Genomic DNA, 19,057 nt, shown 5'->3' on the forward strand with positions numbered 1-19,057 from the left:
AGTGTTGTTGACCTTCAAGGTCTAGCAAGAAATTTTTTAAGAAAAACTTCAATCAAGTTGACACCAAGACCTCAAATCATCAACATCAGGAAATGCAACAAAAAGTGTCTTATGATAGATGACGTGAAGCTGACGCAAAAAGCATGCTTTAGTGTGCACTAATCTTTGGAAATGGAGTGTCCCTCTTCACAATCATGTCTTGAGTTCAAAACTTGTGGGATATCTATGACGTCCTCTCTCTCTCTCTCTCTCTCTCTCTCTCTCTCGTCTCACACAAACACACGCGCGCGCGCGCGTTGAAGAAAATGGGTAGCCATGATAGAAGTCAGCGTCAAGACACTCTCTCTCTCTCTCTCTCTCTCTCTATCTCTATAGGCTGTTGGTCGGAAGTCCTCGGAACATAAATAAGAGCTATAAACAAGGCCCGTTTGTAAGGGGGTTGTGCTCCCAAAAGCAGCCACTGTGTGTTTGTGTGTGTGTGTGTGTGTGTGGACCATCATGGGATTAAGAGGAGGAGGAGGGGGAAGAGCATGCAAAAATGGCAGTAATCGATGTAAAGCTTGCAATGAAGAGCTCATGTTTTCTTTCAGCTCCAGTGTAGAGTTAGAGGAGGTGAGTGATGGAGGCAACACCTGCTCCCCCTCCCCGCCGCGCATGTCCTTTGCCCATGAGCTCTTCTCCAACGGCCGTATCCGCCCCCTTGCCAACTTCCCCTCCTCCTATTCAGCTCCCTCCTCTCCCCTCCAATCTACTCCCAATCATGATATCCATTCCCACCATCATAAGCCCCATACACCAACAGCTTGTAGCCCCTCCTTCCGCCGCTGGTGCTCTCTTTCCGCTCTAAAGCGAGCCCTCTTCCACAGTGATGCATCTTCGCCGAAGCTCTCACCCAGCCCCTCTTTTGCCTATTACCACCATAAGCCTAGCACTGTTGCCTTAAGCACAAAGAAACAGAAAGTGCCCATCACTAATAAGACTGATAAAGCACCTCCTCTTCATTGCAAGAAGCATCCCAACCTCAAAAATCCTGATACCATCTCTCTTGGCTCCAAAAAGCTCCACAACTTGACTACCCACAGTAATGTGCTCCTTAGCTCCAACATTCACCATGAAGCTCATAATTCCTCTACCCTTGTGGCATCCCCTAACTCAAGGCAAAAGAAGCCAAGCTTAAGAGAACTCTTGATGCTCAGAAAAGAAGAATGTGGACAAAAAGTTTCATGCAAAGAGGGCAAAACGATCATACAAGAAAATTACATGAAAGGCAACAAATCCAAAGTACAAAGCATGCAGAATTGTTCAGAGCCCTCAATGTATGAGCATGCTAGGGAGCATTCTAAATTCCAAAGAAGCAATGTGGATTGCGTATCTTCACCGGCCTTTTCGAATGCATCAATGTCACAACCTACTTCTCCCTTATGCAGCTACCATAGCTCTCCCAAGAACAATAACAATAAAAGGAGAAAGACACTTTTACCTTATAGGCAAGTCTTTTTTAGTTGCCTTGGCTCCAACATGGAACACAGCTATTACTACAACACATACAAGGAATCTGTTTATTACCCATGACACACTACATGGGAATTTCTAATGTTTTGCCTTGAGCTCACACCACTCTTTGGAGAGAAAGTACACAGTATTTCTTGCCTTGGTTCTTCAACAAGTTATGTATATCATTCTTCTGGTTTTGTAGAAGAAAATTTAACCGTGAGCCGACTAATGGGGCACTCCTTAATCTTGCATTACAAGGTATTGTCTCAAATGAAGCTAATGGCATATGACTCTTCACATCTTTGCTGGCATATAATGACTCTTCACAGAAATCTAGTGTCATCCCCCTTCCAATCACAATAAGTTTTGGACAAATTCTCACAATAATTCCCACATTGTGACTTACGTCAACATCATGAGCTTCTGTGAAGGAGGCATCGCATACCTAGCTAGGTATGCGGTGCCTCTCGAGCAGAAGCTCATGATGTTATACATTGTATGAAAAACGCTGAAAAGGACTCCGTTTTCCTACATGAGAAAATTTCTAAATCTTCTTGTGAATGTTCTACATCAACATAGAGAGATATTTTGTTTTGTAGAGTGCTACTGACATAGAGAGACATTCTATTTTTATGCAGAGTTGCTGACGGAAACGGTGTAAATGTTCAAAATCTGTAGATTCATAAACTCAAGCATTGCATTTGAAAATCTTGGAGGTCTCAAGCAAAATTGCAACCACAAATGCCTGAAAATGTGTCACATAAGTTCACCTTGTTCAAATAAAAGAGATCACACTCAAATAATGTTGCTAGTTGGTAAAATCTCATGAGTGAAAGACTCTAGTCCCCCCTAATAACCTTTGATGTTTAGGGTATTGCACTTCACATCGTCACCAAAGAAGCCATGTTTAAGTGGATGTGGAGATTGGAAAATGCTTCCATGAAAGCACAATCCATGGCTTCACCCCAAGGCGTGCAGTAAAGGTTATTGTATGGTATAATGTGAGTGTAAGGAAGGGGGTTTCGAAAAGGAATAAAAGGTGTATTCTTCAAAGAATGGTCCGGAATATAGGGGTAAATTAAGGCCTTCCGGAGCACAAGAGTGATGTGGCATAATTATTACAAGTGAATCCCCCGAGAATAAAGCATTGCCAGCAATGAGACCTACGAAGATCATGAGTTTAACCAACAAATGCATGATACTCTTACCTCAGGGTGTGTTTAGGATGAGAACAAACACAAATGTTCACATTGGCAAGCCCATTCTCAGTAGACTTTCATCATAAATGAGACAAGTTAATAAGATGCTCATGGTTTTTTTTCTCTTGAATCAATTTAAAGCATGTTGTTGAGTCCTCTCTTCAGCACGTCTCCTCCTTCTCATTGCCTAGTGATCTACAAGCCCTTATCTTTGACAAGGATGCCCTTCTTTACGTGCCATTAGCAATAGTGTCACCAACAATACCTCAAGGAAAACACAAACAAGGATTCACTTGTTTTACACACCACATCATTCTTGGCATGCCTATAAGATGCATCTCACAGACAGTTCACTTCTATCTCTCTTCTTTCTTTCCCTAAAATCTCTCTCTCTCTCTCTCTCTCTCTCTCTCTCTCTCTCTCTCTCTCTCTCTCATCCACACTAGTTGTTTATCTCACCTGTGTGTGTGTGTGTGTGTGTGTGTGTGTGTGTGCATCCACACTAGTTGTTTATCTCACCTGTGTGTGTGTGTGTGTGTGTGTGTGTGTGTGTGTGTGTGTGTGTGTGAGTGTGTGTGTGTGTGAGAGAGAGAGAGAGAGAGAGAGAGAGAGAGAGAGAGAGAGAGAGAAAACTCCTATCCCTTGTGGTGTAACAAGCTGAAGACTCACATTGGCATTCTAAATCAAAAAGAAGTGATGTGAACACTAAGGCAATGAAATGAAGGGACCAGTTACAAACTAAGAAACAAAGAAAATTTCAAAGCTTCACACGCAAAGATAAATCCATAAGTACTAACAAGGTGAAAAGTCACAATGACCTACATAAGTGATGAGAAAATGTGTGTGTTACCCACTACTCAATACCCTTCTTCATAAAAACAAGAAAAAAAAGGTAAACTTTCTTTTTGAGAGAGCGGCCTACACATACAAAACACAATGCTTAGTTGATGCCTCTTCCAAAAAACAGGAAGAAATTAAGTTTGACATCGCAACGTGCCGTGTGGCAACAATTGATAAGTTGTATCCAATAGTTCACAATTGCTCCCAAGAGTTGAATGCTTTCTTATGTAGGCCAAAAATTACCAACTATGCAATTGTACTCCTAACTACCTTCTTCTCTAAGGCCAAAGACAAAACCCTTTGGGTAACAAGCCCACCATGCAGAATTGAACAGTTCCATTAGCTGCAAAAGAAGCCCTAAGTAGTAAATAATTTGTGAACTTGTTTTCGAAGGAGGCATTTTGCCAAAATGTCAAATGTGTCGCACACTTAAACTTTGAATGAAAATCATCGCCACATATGTGATTAGTTGTCGAGTACTTGTCATTCCACTATTGGATTTTGGGGATGGGAATGGAGGGAGCTTTTTTTCAATTTTTGTTAAATTGAGCAATTTTAAAAAAAAGTTTGCTTCGCTCCAAAAATCAATTTTTGGAACAAGCTTTTCGGAGCAAGCTTTTTTTCTTAATCGCTCGCTCTCTCTCTCTCTCTATATATATATATATATATATATATAGAAGCTCTCAAATCTCCTCTTTCTTCTCCTTCTCTCTCTCTCTCTCTCTCTCTTTGTCCCCCCCCCCCCCCCCCCTCTCTTTCTCTCTCGTGTACAAGTGAGCTCTAGAGTCCACTTGTGCATGAGTGAGAGAGAGAGAGAGAGAGAGAGAGAGAGAGGGGAGGGGGGGGAGGGAAGGAGGGATAAGGAGATAGAGAGAGGAGGCCTATAGATTCAAGGGCTTCTCCAAAATATATATATATATATATATATATATATATATATATATATATATATATATATATAGAGAGAGAGAGAGAGAGAGAGAGAGAGAGAGAGGGGGGGGGGGGTGTGGGAGAGAGTGGGATTAAGAAAAAAACCCATTCCAAAAATTGATTTTGGAGTGAGCGAGCTTTTTTTTTTAAATTGCTTAGTTGAGCAAAAATCTGAAAAAAGCTCCCTCAAAACCTGTACCTACATTCTATTTATCCTTGCAACATGAATGTATAACAAAACTATTTACATGCAAAAATGGTCAGACAATGGCGTGTACCCATGGGACTTCATTGAGGTTGCAATCAAGTTCGACTGGGAGTTGAGCATAATTTAGGAGGCAGTAAATGAAGCGGCTAGTCTCCTAGGTTTGGTGATATTTCACCTACAACTTTCAAAAATTACCCGTAAATTCTAACTCTGGTGAGAAACTCCACAATATTTAGAGAAATTTACTGTAAAAGTTTCCCAATACATTCAATTTACCTTTGAAGTTTTCAATGCGCAGGTTTTCCATTATTTAAGAAAAGGGTTTATTCACTAGTAGGTTGAGATGGGCAAAGTTAAGGAACTGGAGATGTCTCATTTGGATGCACACCGCTCACGAGCAAGGGCCAATCAAAGGGAGTCAAAAAAACATGGGTGTGCACTACTTAAACCTTTTTCCACCATCCTCAACCGGTTACATCTCAAAGCACTCTGGATAACAGCTCCAAACATGATGACATTTGAAACACCAAATCAGACCTATCAAGCTCCTTCATAGCTCTTCACTTATCAAGCTTCCCAATAGCTCTTAACCACCAAAATCAACCTCACCACCACATTAATTGTTTGGCATGCAAAAGTTAATTGTAAGTTGCATAATCGCAAAGTTAGAGCGACAAAGTTTAAAAGACATCAAGCTGCATTAGTGGTGCATAAAAATGCATTGCATATTAGGCTTAATATGATGTGAGTGTTCATTCTCAATCTGTACTTTCACCCATTAACTTCTCAATGGCCTAAATATGGAAGGTTTCGCCATACAAATATCTTATGATTGCCATAATTATATTATCAACTCGCAAGAAATGCGATCGGCACCATAGTTGGTGGTTTCCAAGTGATGAACACCCTGCCATTATCCACGACAAAGTATTTCAAGTACATCAAGTTTGAGAAATTTACAAGTGATACTGCCCCACTTATATAACAGGGTCTCTTGCACTCCTCCAGCAACTAAGGCACGGCATTTCGGGACACACTACCAGAGAACAGGGGTGTACTTCATTAAGTCATAAAGGCAGCTAAAGAGTCAGGCAATGCAATCAGTGAAATGTTTAATTGATTCAGTTGTGAAACAAAAGTAGAAGGCCCGCTGTAATATATCCCTTACACAGGATAGTGAATGTTGACAGTATTTCAAAAACACACACAAAGTTAAGAGGTCGCCCGTACACCGTAAGGAAGTATTGAGCGAGAGATATAAGCATGTAGGATGGCAAAAAACTGAAATAGACAGCTACATTGTGACCTTGTGGCTGTCCAGCCAAAGTCTAACAATTATCCAAAGACGGTGTCAATCAATGAGAACTCCACAATTTTGAGTTACAACAAAAGGACTGATTTAAGCATAGAAACCCGGTAATTATGATCTATCATAACATATTTGACAAAATTTGCATCTGCACTGTGTACTTACAGCAAGGAAGAAGGTACATCATGCCATCCCAAGACTCCACCTACCCAATTAAAAAAAACTGTTGCCAATAGCTAACCACACAACAAACGAGCTTTTTTCAGCTATCTCATCTCCCACCAAATATCCTTCCAAAAATTGTTCGTAGCTGATTATATGAGACAATTTTGCTGAGACAGCAGAGCGCTGCACCAAGTAATGTTTCAGCTGAGCAAATTCTTCGAGAGCACTGATCAACTTTTGGTGTAAGGACGGTAATCCGGAGACCTACTCCGATACCTCCTTGGAGACGAACGACTGCAATCAGAATATTCTCATCACAATAAAACCAATCCTCAGAAGTAGATTGCATTTGTTTCTGTAAGCTTACCTCTGATATCGGTCATAAACAGGACTGCCTCTCCTGTATGTCGGGCTACGTCTGCCTCTGTAGCTCCCCCTTGGTCCAGGACTTCTCCTACCAGACCTCCTTTCGGAAGGCTCACCATTCTCCCTTACAGCATATTCAACAGTGATCTCTCGTCCCAATATCTTGCTACCATAATTTAAAACGAAATGGAGGCTTTAACATACATCCATAGACATTTGACCAAACCCAAGAAAAAAGTTAAAACAGACTACGATATGATTTACATACCTCTTGTGTGTACGTTCCAAGGCTGTTGTGGCTGCATCTTGGGATCCATATTCTACGAAAGCAAAATTTTTATGTATATGTACTCGAATTAGCTCACCATAGGGCTCAAAATGATTTTCCAGATCCCGAACAGAAGTGCTTGCAGGATCAAAATTGATGACGAAAAGGGTTTTTGCGGGAACTGCGCTCATATCCCTCCTTCGCTCTGCTCGTTTTCGACTAGGACCATCAGTTGGCTATGAAGAAAAACTCCAGGTTACAAAAACAATCGACTCCACATTCACAGAACCAAAGCAAACTTATACCAGCAGCCTCTCTCTCCTAGATGTAGCTATCACAAACTCTTATTAGACATAAAGGAGATAACAGGCAGGCAAATGACTAAGATGTTTTGAGTCATCAAGAAAGAAGCCCTCTTTCATTAATCTAGGTGGGCCGTGGAAAACCTAGGAGATGACCCTCGAAATTCTAACTACTGGGAAAAAGGAAGAGGAGGAGCGAAGGGGGGGGGGGGGGGGGGGGGGGGGGGGTATGTCACAAAGTGATGACGTGGCGGACAGCAGAAACCCTAAAATTCCTGCAAACCCTAATTTCTGCCAAAAACCCTAATTTCCGAAAATCGCGGAGGCGGATTATTAAAAAAAAAAAAGGAAAATGATGAGCGACGCGAATTTTGCTTTTGCTTTTTTTTAACAAAAAAAAGAGAAAAGACTCTCTAAGAGAGAGAGAGAATTGATGCTTTTGATTTTAAAAGCTTTTGGGGCTCTGCTTTTGGGCATCCCTTGTAACCTTTAAATTAGTGGTGAGGGCCTCACTTCTCAGAGCATCTGGACGCAGAGTCTGAGAGTGAAACCCTAACCGCTCTCTTGTACTTTGATGATTGATTAATATAAAAAGAAATACCGAAAGGGGCGCCAGTCTTTGGGGCCAATATCTCTAGGCACGGAACTCCGCCGGGCCAGTGCAAATCTATTGTGATCTGTGAATTGTTTTGAAGTGGTTATTTGGTGCTGTCGCGGTTGATTCTTGACTTGGAGTGTCCAAGTTTGTTACAGTGGTTTCAGAGCACGGCCGATTTCTCTTCTACGGGAAATCCGATCCCTGAAAACTTTTTTTTCGGGGCACCTATGGCTTCAGGCAATGATCAGTCGACTCCCTCTGCATCTGGAGATGCGGGCTGGGATCACAACGAAGATTCAGGCAAAGAGTATGGCCCGCCTTGGCCTACTTAGGCGGAGCGGCGAGAGATAGAGCGTCGCCAGTTGATCAGCGATGCAACAAAGATGATGCTCAATTTTGCCAAGGACCCGAAGATGGCAAAATATATGAACCAGACCTCTTTGAAAGAGGTACAAATGGAGTGGCAGAGAACCACAACACCACTCCCGAAACCCGCTCTCAAGAAACCTTCTGCCTCCAAGAAATATACGGAGAAGGAACTGGAGAACGTGGTTGATGCACGGATTGCTCAGCTTTTTGACACGCAAAAGAAAGCCAACAAGCACAGCAAAAAGCAGAAGAAAGGCACTGACTTCCCGGGATATTTGGGTCGTCGGTTGACATTTGACAAGGCAAAGAAACGGAAGAAGCGTGTTCGATTTGAAGGAGTACCCAATTCTTCTTCTTCTTCTTCTAACAGTTCTTCTAGCTCCTCCGATTAGAGCGAAGAAGACAGAAAAAAGCAAAAAGCGAAGCAAGACACAAAGCTTCGGAACGGGCAAGAAAAAGGCAAAGAAGGCTACATCTCGCCCAGAGACTGACAGTTCTACTGAGGACTCGTCTACAGACAGCTCAGATTCCGATGACGGAAAGTTTTATGCGAACAAGAAGAATTTTTACAAAGCCAACCAGTATGACTTTCTCGAAGATAAAAGCAAGAAAGTCCGAGAGTTTAAGGAAGGTGGCCACTCGATCAAGTTTGATACTTTTCAGGATACTCAGATGCTTCGAAGGCTTTGTCTTTTATACAACAGTTTGACATCGCTTTCGCGGGAGGACGCTATTCAGAGCACTCCAAGATTCGGAGAGCTGCCTCTTACTTTAAGGGGAATGCTCGTACTTAGTGGTCCACGCCTCTATTAAGCAAGCCTCTGCCAGTTACATGGCTGAAATTCAAGAGGCTTTTTATTGGTTGACTCAAGAGTTTGAGCGAGATATACGGGCTGCTTGGAACCATCTCCGGATGACCAAGTGCGATACAGTGAATTCTTATTGTGAAAGATTCTGGAGCTCTTTTCTACCCGCCTCTTCATTCAAGAAGATCTCGTTCGGAGAACAGATTGAGCGGTTTACCTTGGGTCTACCTACAAAGATCCGAGATCACTGCTTGCAACAAAAGACGGCTTCTATTCAGGAGTTGATGAGTCATGTGAAGCGGGGCTTTGCCATTCACTCTGGCAGTCTGACCTACCCCACAGATGAGGCCATGACACAACGAGCCAAACAGACTTCTGGGAATTAAAGTAGAATGAAAAAGAGCAACCCAGAGAAAAAAAAAGGATGCACGACCCAAGCTTACTCCTGAGGAGAGAGCTCGCTTCATCAGAGAGGGGAAGTGCTTTGGATGCGGGGAACATGGACATATTTCCGCGAAGTGCACTGATAAGGCACAGAAAGAACAGAATGATAAAAACGACGACAGGTCTGAGAGTTCGAGAGCAGCTGAGGAATGTGGCAGAAAAGGCAGATAGAAAAGCAGAACTGGTACCACATGGCGTGGGACCTGCACCGAATCAAATGAATGAAAGTACAAACTTTGCCGTTTTTTTTTTGGGCAAAGTGAAGGATCAGGAAGCTCTTTTGAAGGAGCCAAGGCAAACTTCTTTTCACTTGGAATTGGCGGCTCGATTTGGAACTACGCCCGACAGACTGACGCCACAGGTGGAGGTAGTTCGACTGGCACCCGGATGGGATGTTGCCATTACACCGAGCATTGGCAAACTTCGTTTGCAATGACAGGGGTGTTCAAGGCACGTGAGTGACGTTCTACTCGGGATCCCTTGGTACCACAAGAACTACGCCGTGGTTGACTACCGGGCCGAGAAAGCGACTTTGATAAATGAAGGGCTTAGAGATTGTACTTGATGAACTTCAGTTTTCTTACTCATTCTTTTGGGAGAACTGAACGATGGATAAAAGTTGAAAATGTTTTGACCTGAAGAAAAGAACGCCAAGATTTTTTTTCTCCACGCTCATGCCGATTGCTTTTGAGAGGGCCTGAAGATCATACCATTGATCTGATATCTGGAAGCACGCCACCGAATCGGCCACCTTATCGTATGAGCCAAGTACAGAATGAAAAGATTATGAACTCAGTGAAAGACCTCTTGGAAAAGGGTCTTGTCCAGCCTAGTACTTCACCGTATTGCTGTCCAGTGTTGTTGGTTTTGAAGAAAGACGGATCTTGGAGAATGTGCATCGATTATAGCACTCTCAACGAAATCACCATCAAGAACAGATTTCTGATTCCTAGGATCGATGATATACTCGACAGGTTACAGGGATCCTCGTGCTTTAGCAGGATTGACTTGAAGAGTGGATATCATCAGATCAAGATAGCACCAGGAGATGTTTACAAGACAGCTTTTCGAACGACTTTTGGGTTATTTGAGTTTTTGGTGATGCCTTTTGGCTTAACCAATGCTCCTGCGACATTTAACCGGATGATGGACAGGATTTTTCGAGAGTACAGGCTATTTGTTGGCACTTTCTTTGACGACATCATTGTTTTCTCGAAGAATGAGGCAGAACACAGAGATCATCTGCTTCAAGTCTTTCAGGCATTACGAGATCACACATTAGTGATTAATGCTAAGAAAAGTGAATTTTTCCTACCAGAGATACACTTTTTGGGACACATTGTGTCAACAGCAGGAGTGCAAATGAACCCGGCCAAGATAGAGACTATCCGTGATTGGCCCGATTTGAGGAATGTCCATGAAGTTAGAAGCTTCTTGGGACTGTGTTCGTACTACAGGCGGTTCATACGAACGTTTGCAGCGGTTGCTTCCCCTTTGCATACCTTGACACAGAAAGGAGTACCTTTTTCGTGGGGACCCACAGAGGTGACTGCCTTTCAGACATTGAAAGAGACATTGACTACAGGACCATATTTTGACTTTGCCGGACTTGCAGAAGTCATTTGAAGTATATTGTGATGCTTGTGGTCGTAGTCTGGGTACGGTCTTGATGCAAGAAGGCCATGTCATAGCTTACGAGAGCCGTTTGTTCTCTGGGCCAGAGATGACAGCACAGATCTATGGGAAAGAGCTTTTGGCGGTTATCCACGCTCTTACTCAGTGGCGGCATTACCTACTCGGAGCGGAGTTTATTGTCTTTACAGACCATCAGAGTTTGCGCTACTTCTTGTCACAGAAGCAGCTTTCGGAAAAGCAGATGCGGTGGGTGAACATCTTGTCACAGTTCCACTTCCAGATTGTCCATGTGCAAGGACAGAAGAATGTGGTGACAGATGCTTTGTCTCGAAAACCATTGGTTCTGGCTATTTCCGCGATACATCATAGGAGCTTCGAGGATATGGTCGATCAGTGTGCCACAGATACAGATTTTGCAGATATTTTCACACGGATACGGGATGGGGAGACAGTAGCTGGATACTCCCTTCGGGAAGGCTACTTGATGAAAAAGACTATGTTGTGCGTTACACAGCCGTTGAGGGAAAAGGTTATAATTGATTGCCACTGTCCACCTTTTACGGGTCACCGCGGCATTGCTACCACCATGATAGGGGTAGAGAGTGATTTCTTTTGGCGGAGACTGAAGAAGAATGTGGAAGAGTTTGTGCACAGTTGCTTGGTATGCCAGAAGGTCAAGTTTGACAGGCATAAGGCACAGGGATTGTTACAGCCTTTACCCATACCCACCCGCCCCTGGGAAAATATTGAAATGGATTTCATTTTTTTTTATCTCCCGAGAATACAGAATGATCACGATGATTTTCCGATTACATGGCACGCCTGAGACGATTGTCTCCGACAGAGACCCCAGATTTATGAGTTTGTTTTGGAAGGCAATTTGGGAGAACATTGGCACGCGGTTGCAGTTCTCGTCATCATTCCACTTGCAGACTGACGGGCAATCTGAGATTGCCAATTCAGTGATTTTAGATTTATTGAAGTCTTGTATCTCGCATCAGAAGACTCAATGGGAAAAGAACTTACCTTTGGTGGAATTTGCCTACAATAACACGATACACTCTTCGACGGGGAAGATGCCATGTGAGATTGTTGAAACTGCTGCGAAGGTTCCATCCTTCCTGAGCACGAAAGATTAGAAATTTGAAGCGGATGAATATTCGCGAGATTTGGATACGGCTTTTGCCAAGGTTCGCGAGACTTTGCAGGAGTCTCAAGAACGACAGAAAAAGGCAGCGGATCGCCATCGTCGCGACTGGAAACTGAAGGAGGATGATTGGGTGCTCTTACTTTTGAGAAGGCACGCCTAAGAAAGAAACAGGGAAAGGAGAGGCTTTTTCCAAAGCTTAGTATGTGATACTACGGACCTTTCCAGATTACTGACAAGATAAATGATGTCTCCTTCCGATTGAAACTGCCAGATACTTGGAGGATTCACAATGCATTGCATGTGAGTCTCTTGAACCCTGTTAAGGGTGATGTGCCTGATGATGGGGAGCCTGATGAGCAACCCAAAGTGGAAGAAAACGAGGAGATCCTTGCTTCTGAACAGATTTTGGCACATAATGATACGAAGAAAGGTAAACTCTGAAGGCAGTTCTTGGTTAAGTTCAAGAACTTTCCTGCATTTGATGCGAAGTGGATGGAGGAGGAGGACCTAGCAAATACTCCTCGGATTGTGAAACTTTACCTCGATGTTTTGGTTTAGCATAGTCTACTCCAAACGGAACCCAGAAACTCAGCTTGGCCGAAGATCTGGTGCAGTGGGATGCACAAGAGGGGAGTCACTCCGCTCCTTTGTCAACAGATGCCTCGATTTTGATACTAAAGTCACTGATGTCTCTTTGAGCTTCAGGGATACTGAGAGCTGACAGTATTCTGTTGGATGACTTTATAAAATGGAATTCCTGATTATGATACTGATTTGTTCTTGACTTCTTGTGAGTGCAGGAACTGATAGCCGAAATGACTGCAGCATTTTGGTCTGATTGATCTCGAATAGACATGGTTGCAATAGGGGTTAGTCAATCGGACATCGACGAGGTCCCGATTGGACCTAGATGTGATTGCTAGCTACATTGCCGATAAATCATGGTCTAAGATCCGAATGAATGTTGAATGTCATGTGATGACCTGTGATGTGTGGTGATGTCCTGTGATGTCGTGTGATGTGACTGTCGATTTTGTACATGTGCTAGATGTGTGTTCCTAGTACGTAGGTACTAACAGTCAGTGTCTGCTAAGACAATTTATGGCTTTTGTCGGTTTTGCAAGCGTAATCGCGGTCGATTACAATGCTTTCAAGAGGGGGGTATGTCACAAAGTGATGACGTGGCGGACAGCAGAAACCCTAATTTCTGCCAGAAACCCTAAAATTCCTGCAAACCCTAATTTCTGCCAAAAACCCTAATTTCCGAAAATCGCGGAGGCGGATTATTAAAAGAAAAAATGGAAAATGATGAGCGACGCGAATTTTGCTTTTGCTTTTTTTTAATAAAAAAAAGAGAAAAGACTCTCTAAGAGAGAGAGAGAATTGATGCTTTTGATTTTAAAAGCTTTTGGGGCTCTGCTTTTGGGCATCCCTTGTAACCTTTAAATTAGTGGTGAGGGCCTCACTTCTCAGAGCATCTGGACGCAGAGTCTGAGAGTGAAACCCTAACCGCTCTCTTGTACTTTGATGATTGATTAATATAAAAAGAAATACCGAAAGGGGCGCCAGTCTTTGGGGCCAATATCTCTAGGCACGGAACTCCGCCGGGCCAGTGCAAATCTATTGTGATCTGTGAATTGTTTTGAAGTGGTTATTTGGTGCTGTCGCGATTGATTCTTGACTTGGAGTGTCCAAGTTTGTTACAGGGGGTGTCACAAAAATACGGAAGCGTAAACTGACGTTTTATTGCACTTCAAATACTCAAGAGAATTGGAGGGAGCGAGAAAACTTGACACTTCATTGGGGACCAGAAGATGGGCAGGTCCCCCCCCCATAAAGAGAATATCTTTATTACTAAGGGAGAATCTTTACAAGCACAGGAACGGGGCATACGCCCGTCCTCTATTCTTTCTTCTGTTCTGTTCTGACTACTGACTGAGAAAGTGTTTCCACTTTCTTACTGCTTAGGGGATTTCCCCTCTTCTGCGAGACTGGTTGGAAGCTCTCGAAAAAAGAGTCTATCTTCCGAAACAGCTCATTGGAAGCTCTCACAGAGGAGAGTCCATCTTCCGTTATGTGTTGCCTTCATGCTCATTCCTTCATGCATCGAACACAAAAGAGAAACAAGCAAAATGCACACGCACATGCTTGCTGTAATTTTCTGCAGATAACCTGAAATTCTTACCTGTGCGCACCCCTACGCCGAAACAGAGGTCTTCTTCGCGATGGAATCGCGCCAAACTTGATGTAGACTTAGGATAAGGGGAGAGAAGAGAATTTCTATGGCTGATCTGCTGAAAACAGCCCTAATCGAGGTGATTAAGGGCTGAAAACAGAGAATTTCAGCAGCCGCACTCTACTAAGAGAGCGTCTACGGCAGCTTATCGCAATGAAACTTCACCAGAAGGTGTCTATGACTGTGAGATCCCTTGTTCTTGACAATGGGAGCACAAGGCTACCACATATGTCGCAAGGGGCTGCACTCAAGCTTCAATGGAGGGCTCCACCGCATAGAGCACGCTCACATTAGGAGGGGTAGGTGCACTGCCAGCCTTGAAAATAGGGGAGGGGGGCTCCTAAATAGCCATCAGGGAGAGGGGGCGCTAGGAGAGAGAGAGGGTGAGAATGAGAGTGAGAGAGAGTTAGTTTGCATTGGTAAGTGTGCCACTTGGCACACTTACTTTAAAAACTTAAAAACCATTCAACTTTTGACTTTAAAAATTTCTAGCTCATTATTAAAAAATGTGCAGCTAACTAACAACTGCTACCAATGATTCTTTTATGAGAATACCAAAGGTCTGCCGGCGCAATGCCGCACGGACACTGCACCGCCTTTACGTGTTCACACTTGTCCGACCGCCCGCCCGAGCACGGACTGTTAAATTTAATTTAACGAAACTTACCCTAAAGCTTTATTAACTTTATTAGCCTTAGAGTCATTGTTCTAAGGACCCCATCTCATTCATGTGCTTGTATTGACGCGCGTATTTTTTCTGAGCCTAAAATCTGAGGCTATTGCTTACCCCTTTCTGAAGACCCGATTTCCCAATCACTAGGGCTTCAGGGTAATTTCTGCTAAGGTCCCTCTGAGATGTTCTAGCCCGCATTTAGGCTCACCTGAGGCCTTAGAACTGCTAGGTCTATTCTGGTGTGCACACAACTAATTAGATAATTCTTTTCTCGTAAATAAATTAATTATTTACAAAGTCTGACTTAGTTACATCCCTCTTGGTTCTAAACAGTTGACCTCAACTGTAGAGCGTCAACATAACTGTGCAAGATGTCAGGGTAGTCCTTGAGATCGGACTCAGTCATCCACTTTGCATCTAAAGGAGTGTAATTCTTGAACTTGACTAAATACTTTCGATGTAGACTCCCCGACTTGAGTTGTCTCTCCGAGTGGTGTATTATCTGTTCAGGTTGAAGGATTTCCTCAGTCTCTTCGACTTCTGGAGGATCTTCTTGTACGGGCGCCACTGGAGGAGGTCCAACACATGGTCGGAGGAGACTGACATGAAAAGCATTGTGGATGCGCCAGTTAGAAGGCAAATCCAATCTGAAAGTCACATCATTGACTTTATCTGTAATTTTGAAAGGGCCGTAAAATCTATGGGAAAGTTTGACAACTTTCCCTTTGCCGACCCGCTTTTTCAATCTAGCTTTCTCAAACCGAAGCAGGACATATTGTCCTTTTTCAAGATTGAGATTCCTTCTGTGCTTGTCTGCTTTTCTCTTCTGTTGCTCTTGAGTACGAAGAATCGCTTGCTTTACTTGTTGATGGGCAATATCAATATTGCGCACAAATTCATCTGCGGCGAAGATGTTTTCTTTGGTCACCATAATAGGAAGTAAGAGTGGCTTCCCATAAATAATTTCGAAAGAGGCTTTATCAGTTGAGGAATGTATGGTATTATTATACGCAAACTCAACTATTGGTAAGTACTGTTCCCATTGGGATTGTCGTTCCGAAACATAGCACTTGAGGAGATCTAAAACAGTGGCATTAGCGATTTCGCTTTGACCATCTGTTTGAGGATGATAAGCTGATGAAAAATCAAGCTTAGTTCCCAAGTTTTCAAACAAGGCCTGCCAAAATAGACTAGTCATGCAGGGATCTCTATCGCTGACAATAGTCTTTGGCAATCCATGGTGTTTAAAAATCTGAGCTAGAAATATTCTAGCCATGTGATCAGCTTTGATCGTCTTTTTTTACTGGAAGAAAATGTGCCTGCTTATTGAACCTGTCTACTATAGTCCAGATTGCATCATTTCCATTCTTGGATCTAGGAAGATCCGTAATAAAATCCATAGCAATACTTTCCCATGGCGTGTTAGGCACAGGGAGCGGTTGAAGCTTGCCATAAACTTTATGTCTGTCATATTTCACTTTTTGGCATACTAAACACTCACGTACATGTTTTTCAATGTCCGCACGGAGTGTTGGCCAAAAGAAATACCTTTCGAGGGCAGTAGTGGTGGAAGCAATTCCCCGATGCCCGGCATAAGGAGAATTATGTGCTTCATCCATCACCTTTTGTCGTAAGGGTTGAGCTATGCATATTGCTTGTTGACGATAGAGTGTATTATCCCTGATACAATAAGGTGGCTTTGAATGACCAGCTTGAAGATCTGCCCAAATTGTGGCAAAGTCTGGATCTTGAGGATACATCTCGCTGAGAGATTCTAGTTCCTCATGATAAATTGTTGTTAGTGCATTGATCTTTGGACGCCTGGAGAGAGCATCTGCAACTGCATTCTTTGTTCCAGAAGTGTGTAAAATCTGAAAATGAAACATTGAAAGAAAGTTGGCCCATCTCATCTGCTTTTCTGATAACTTTCTTTGTGTGAGGAAGTAGCGAAGACTTTGATGATCTGTCTTGATAATAAAATCAGCTCCTAATAGATAGTGTTTCCAAATGGAAAGAGCATGAATTACTGCCATTAGCTCTTTCTCGTATATGGAGACATGCAACTCTGCATCTTTAAGGCGCCGACTTTCATAGGCTATCGCGTGACCCTCTTGGTTCAAAACTGCTCCTACACAATCTCCAGATGCATCGCAGTATACCTCGAAAGGTTTGCGAAGATCAGGGACGATGAGAACAAGTCCGTGACTGAGTAGATACTTAAGCTTTTCGAAAGCTTGTTTTTGTCAAGACCCCCAATGGAATGGAATCCGCTTCTTTGTCAGGTCATGGAGGGGACCTGCTATCGCGGCAAAAGCTCGAATGAAACGCCGATAATAAGAACAGAGGCCAAGGAAACTTCGTACATCATGTACTGTACTTGGCGTAGGCCATTCTACAGCTGCTTGAATCTTATCAGGGTCCATTCTCACCTGATTGTGAGACACTATATGGCCCAAATAGTGGATTTCTTTTAAAAAGAATTTACTCTTCTTAGCATTCACAAATAATTTGTGTTTGCGTAATTCTTCAAACACTAAGGCGAGATGCTTATAGTGTTCGTCTTCCGACTCTGAGAAGATTAAGACGTCATCAAAGAAAACGCCTGTAAAACTTCTATATGAGTGGAAGATTCTATCCATCATTCTGTTGAATGTAGCTGGTGCATTAGTGAGTCCAAAAGGCATCACTAGAAATTCATACAACCCGAAGGTTGTTCTAAATAAAGTCTTATGCACATCCTGAGGAGCTATGCGGATTTGATGATAACCGCTCTTCAAGTCTATACGACTAAAGACACTGGCTCCTTGTAGCTTATCAAGAAGGTCGTCAATCCGAGGGATTGGAAATCGATTCTTGATTGTGATCTTGTTTAGAGATCTATAGTCTATGCACATGCGGAATGTGCCATCCTTTTTCTGTACTAGCAAGACAGGTGAACAATATGGAGAAGTACTAGGCCTTATTAAGCCCTTCTCCAAAAATTCGTTAACCTGCTTGAGAACTTCCTCTTGCTGCATTAGACTAACTCGATAAGGGGGCTGATTTGGAGGAGAACTTCCTGGGATCAAATCAATGGTATGATCCTCAGGTCGCGAAGGTGGGAGTTCATTTGGAAGTTCATCTGCAAAACAATCTTTATATCTTTCTATTAACTTAAGTATTTTTTGCTCTAAAGAGGAAGAAAGTTGTGAAACAGACACATCTCTCTCTCTTGCAAAAATCAAGTACGCTGAAACACACTTTTTCATTTCTTTCTTGATGGCAATGTGGTTGGCGATAGGAATACGCCAATCACCTGCATCTGCAAGTACAAGATACTCCTTTCCTTTATGAGCAAAAGATAAGGTTTTCTGAACATAGTCAAGAATGGGATGCATCTTGTAGTGCCAAGGCATTCCCAAGATAACATCGCATCCTTCAAGTGAAGCTAGTAAGAAAGACTCTTGATCCTTGTAGTCGTCGACCTTTAAATTCAACTTCCCTATGATTGGAGTAGAGTTTGAGTTCTGCCCTTTGAAAGCAGATTGCGCCTGAATAGAGACTCCAAAACGATTGGGCTGCAAGTTCAGGTCGTCAGCTAGCTTGGTAGAGATGAAGTTGTCTGTACTACCAAGGTCAAACAAAATAAGAGCCCGCTGATTGTTGATACTACCCCATGCTTTGAGAAGAGCTCTTTCTTTTCCATCCTTGGTTGTATTTCCTTGTACATCTGGGACTGCATTGGAAGAGGGTGGTTGTGGAGGTTTGGTAGGACAGTCACCCTTCATATGACCAACTTGTCCACACTTGAAGTATCTTCCTTCACTAATGTATGTTCGCAACTCAGCAGGAGAGAGATATCTCCCTTTCTTGGGCTGATTTGGCTTTGCTTCTGCTTCGGAGGCGGTTCTTTTCTTCTTTTGAGAAGAAGTAGAAGAGGTAGGCTGCTCATGGAGAGCCTTCTGCTTTGCATGGTAAGTGCTTTGCTCCATCTTCCTGGGAGTACCCTTGTCATGTATTCCATCAGCTATGCGGGCTGATTCCATAAGTATCTGCAAGTTACCTCGAGGGTAAAGCTTCATAGCC

General features: G+C 43.0%; 2 protein-coding genes across 3 annotated transcripts in view; one reads left to right on the top strand and one right to left on the bottom strand.

Annotated features, from left to right (window-relative positions):
* The first annotated feature begins 449 nt into the window (after positions 1–449).
* LOC147454782 (uncharacterized) lies at positions 450–1,764 on the top strand. Its single transcript, XM_086517427.1, has one exon. The coding sequence runs from the start codon at positions 499–501 to the stop codon at positions 1,570–1,572; it is 1,074 nt and encodes a 357-aa protein (XP_086373553.1). The 5' UTR covers positions 450–498; the 3' UTR covers positions 1,573–1,764.
* Positions 1,765–5,942: 4,178 nt separating this feature from the next.
* LOC147454783 (serine/arginine-rich splicing factor RS31-like) overlaps positions 5,943–19,057 on the bottom strand; it is a 42,866-nt gene continuing 29,751 nt past the window's right edge. For both annotated transcript variants that reach the window (XM_086516623.1, XM_086516624.1), the window contains exons 4-6: positions 6,780–7,015; positions 6,513–6,677; positions 5,943–6,439 (exon numbers count right to left, since the gene is read on the bottom strand). In XM_086516623.1, coding sequence (XP_086372749.1) covers positions 6,376–6,439; positions 6,513–6,677; positions 6,780–7,015 — 465 coding nt within the window. In that variant the 3' untranslated portion in view covers positions 5,943–6,375. The remainder of the gene's footprint in view (positions 6,440–6,512; positions 6,678–6,779; positions 7,016–19,057) is intronic.

The sequence above is a fragment of the Adiantum capillus-veneris genome, chromosome 7 (genome assembly GCF_014529385.1).
Source record: "Adiantum capillus-veneris isolate H3 chromosome 7, ASM1452938v2, whole genome shotgun sequence".
In the NCBI taxonomy this organism is placed as follows: Eukaryota; Viridiplantae; Streptophyta; class Polypodiopsida; order Polypodiales; family Pteridaceae; genus Adiantum; species Adiantum capillus-veneris.